The sequence below is a fragment of the Anarrhichthys ocellatus genome, unplaced genomic scaffold, assembly GCF_004355925.1.
Source record: "Anarrhichthys ocellatus isolate YVR2014 unplaced genomic scaffold, GSC_Weel_1.0 scaffold68, whole genome shotgun sequence".
Lineage (NCBI taxonomy): Eukaryota > Metazoa > Chordata > Actinopteri > Perciformes > Anarhichadidae > Anarrhichthys > Anarrhichthys ocellatus.
This window is the reverse complement of record NW_022280098.1, coordinates 1,350,798-1,353,883: the sequence shown is the minus strand read 5'-3', so window position 1 is coordinate 1,353,883 and position 3,086 is coordinate 1,350,798. Positions and strand designations below refer to the sequence as shown.

General features: G+C 45.5%; 1 protein-coding gene across 4 annotated transcripts in view; it reads right to left on the bottom strand.

Annotated features, from left to right (window-relative positions):
• ndst2a (N-deacetylase/N-sulfotransferase (heparan glucosaminyl) 2a) overlaps window positions 1-3,086 on the bottom strand; it is a 54,995-nt gene that overhangs the window by 4,321 nt on the left and 47,588 nt on the right. For all 4 annotated transcript variants that reach the window (XR_004213685.1, XM_031873064.1, XM_031873063.1 and 1 more), the window contains 2 exons: window positions 1,887-2,061; window positions 1,065-1,235 (listed from right to left, as the gene is read on the bottom strand). Coding sequence is in view for 3 of the 4 variants with exons in the window: in XM_031873064.1 (XP_031728924.1) it covers window positions 1,065-1,235; window positions 1,887-2,061 (346 nt within the window). In the remaining variant the exon portion in view is untranslated. The remainder of the gene's footprint in view (window positions 1-1,064; window positions 1,236-1,886; window positions 2,062-3,086) is intronic.

Genomic DNA, 3,086 nt, shown 5'->3' with positions numbered 1-3,086 from the left:
CACACACACACACACACACACACACACACACACACACACACACAGGGTCTCTCTTCTTGGCCGACCTTAGTGCTCGTAAAGCCCAGAGACAGATACGCCTCCTTATATTTTCTTACTTCTACCCGTCTTTGTGCCGTTGTTGTGGTCGCGTCGCCTGCTCTGTAACATGAGCTGCTCTGGGGGGCGTGGTTGGAACACAGTGCATGTCACGTCGATTCCGCTTGAATCTTGATCTTTACAACTTGTTTGCAATTGTATTGGCATAGGGGTCAATTGCATATGGCAAGTTATGGTATATGCAATTTTTAAAAATAAGAGACTAATTTGCATTAGAATTGATCATTTGCACTCAACAAATCTTCCCTGGGTAAATGAATGTTGCACATTTTGCACAACCCATCAGAATACCTCAGAACTCCTACCCTATAATATATCCATCTATAACTGGACAGTAGGGGGCAACAGAGTCCAGTGCAGAGATATCGAAGCAATGTAACGCTCTTCCTGTCGTTGACTTGAAGAGACTGCTGCAGACTTCAGCTCTTCAAAGATGTAGTCAGTTGTCACAATAAGCCCTGAAGTCTAAACGTGTGAAGGCTCAGACTGATCTATAGCTGGAGGACGACTTCACATCTTTAGGCTTCTCCTGCTTCGAGGCGTCTCAGAAGGATGGTCCATAGATATTATGAAATGACTTGTTATAATCAGCTTGCAGATGTTTTATCGCTGTGGTTCATGTTATAAAGTTTCGATGTACTTCACATTTATAAAATGGTCACATCACCACCAATGTTATCAGCAGGTCTTCACCAGGAACATGTGAGCAGATGTTGAGTTTGATGTTTTGTTATGCAGATGTAACCATGAGTGAAACCAAACTTATATTATAGAAGTATTATATTGATAAAAAGCACAGAAATCATCCACAAAGTAAACACACACAAAGGATTTCAGATGAGCATAAAGATGCTCTGTGAAGCATTAATAATATTCTACCATTATGTAAATGGGAAGCAGCTGTTGACTGGGACAGTAAGGTAGGCTGGACCATGATGCCCACGTACCTGGCTGGGCTGGTAGTGTTGCAGCCAGCGCTCCAGGTGAGGAGCGTAGGCCCCCGGGTGAAGGCAGCGTCTCTGGAGGGCCAGCAGGTCCCTGGGGCCAGAGGGGCCTGCTGTCACCACAGCATGGAAAGTGTTGTTGAGCGCTGCAGGGTCCTGGTGGGCCCTCTGGTGCTGTAGTCATTAACACACACACACACACACACACACACACACACCAAGTTTACCAGTAAGAATCTTAAACACAGATTTAAACTGCTTTGATCACAGCTCTGTATGTGTGTACAGTGTTCAGGGTGTGTGATGAAGGGCTGGGCCATATATGGAGTATACGTTTATATACTAGGCATTACGGTACAAGCACGTCAGGACCGTCTTCAAAACAAAAGCAAAGTCTGTCAATAATAATAGAACTAAATTAATACATTTAAAATAATAAATCAAATGAATGATAATGTTTAATAATCCTATTCCAATTGTGTGAATAGTTAGTCAAACTACATACAAAAGAGCACATTTCCAAAGATTTCAAAATGACAGTGCACCGCCTCAGAGTGTCACTGAGAAACTTCCTGTCACTGAGACTTCAAAATAAAGAGCATGCAGAGCACCCCAGAGTGCCACTCAGAGAACATCAGGACATTCCGACGTGGACTTTCAAAATGAAGGCAACCTATACACGCTGTGTTCTCTCCAAATTCAGAAGACTTTACGCTAATGATCGAACACATCAACAGGTTCAATCTAACCGAGAAAATGTGAAGATGCATAGCATATAGAAACATGTGGAGAAATGAGGCCGAAGCCTAGTGTGACGGTCCTCACCTGGTACCAGGAGTAGGCCCTGTCAGACGGGTTGATGAGCACTGCCAGGACTTTGGCTCTGGGGAGCAGGGCAGCAGCTCTCTTCGGCACCGCCTCGGTGTCAAAGTAGTTGGCGCTCTTTTCAAACATGAAATCTGTGCTGACATTGGAAGGGAACGGGAAGAAGTCCATGTACCTGAGGACCATAAATCAAGTACGAGTTAGCTAGTGCATCATCCATGTTGTGTTACCGTTTGAGTATTCTCTCCGATGTCAGACTGAAAACATCTCCACAAACGCATCACAACTAACTTCAGACTAAACTAATGTTCGACTGAAGTATTGACACTTTCTGGTCAGTATGTAACAGACTCCTTTGGCAGCTTTACTAAACGCATCAGGCTCTGTGAGCGAACAGCAGCTTGACAGTGTTCCTTAAATTCAACTGAGTTTGAAGGATGCTCTGAAGGACTGTTCCACTGTCCAGGATCCTTTGGATTCTACTGAGGACCGAGTCCTTCGTTCAGAGGATGTTCAACGCTGCATGTGTGTATCCTCTGAGCTCCTAAAACACCCACAATCCTATGCGCATGATTTGGAGACGAGCTCAGTATGCTCGTAAACTTTCAGCCATTTCGCCTCAGCAGTCCGCCAGTTGGAGTTGAGACATTGCCAGTCCATCTTCACTCACATCATATCTACAAGGCCTCATCTAAAAGGTTGTCCTGACCTTTGTAGCGCACTGACAGACTAGTTTACGGAGTGAACGTGAACACAGTAGCAAAAGCACAAAGAGGCCAGCAACAGGTATGAAGTCAGAATGTTCTCAAATGTAACCGAGTAACTCATGGGTTTACTTTGACCAAACCAGGATTTTGTCCCCCATCTTTTACAGAGTAAGCATGTTGAAAGATCACTTCACTGCCAAAAGGGGGGAGGAGGAATGATGACCTCACACTACACCCCCGCCTGACCACTTCGCTCTGCTGCCTCGGGGCGATCGGTTGCCCCGTCGCTCAGAGGTCCCTACGGCCGATCGACCCGGTCACGGCTGTTTCCTGTCCTGGCCCCACAGTGGTGAAATGAACTCCCCACTGACGTCAGGACAGCGGAGCCATCTTTCATCAGGCTGAAAACTCACCTCTTCAAGAAGTACTACCCTGAGCCTTCCACTCTAGTTTGTTGCACTCATTGTATTCGTACTAGTTTGTTGCACTCATT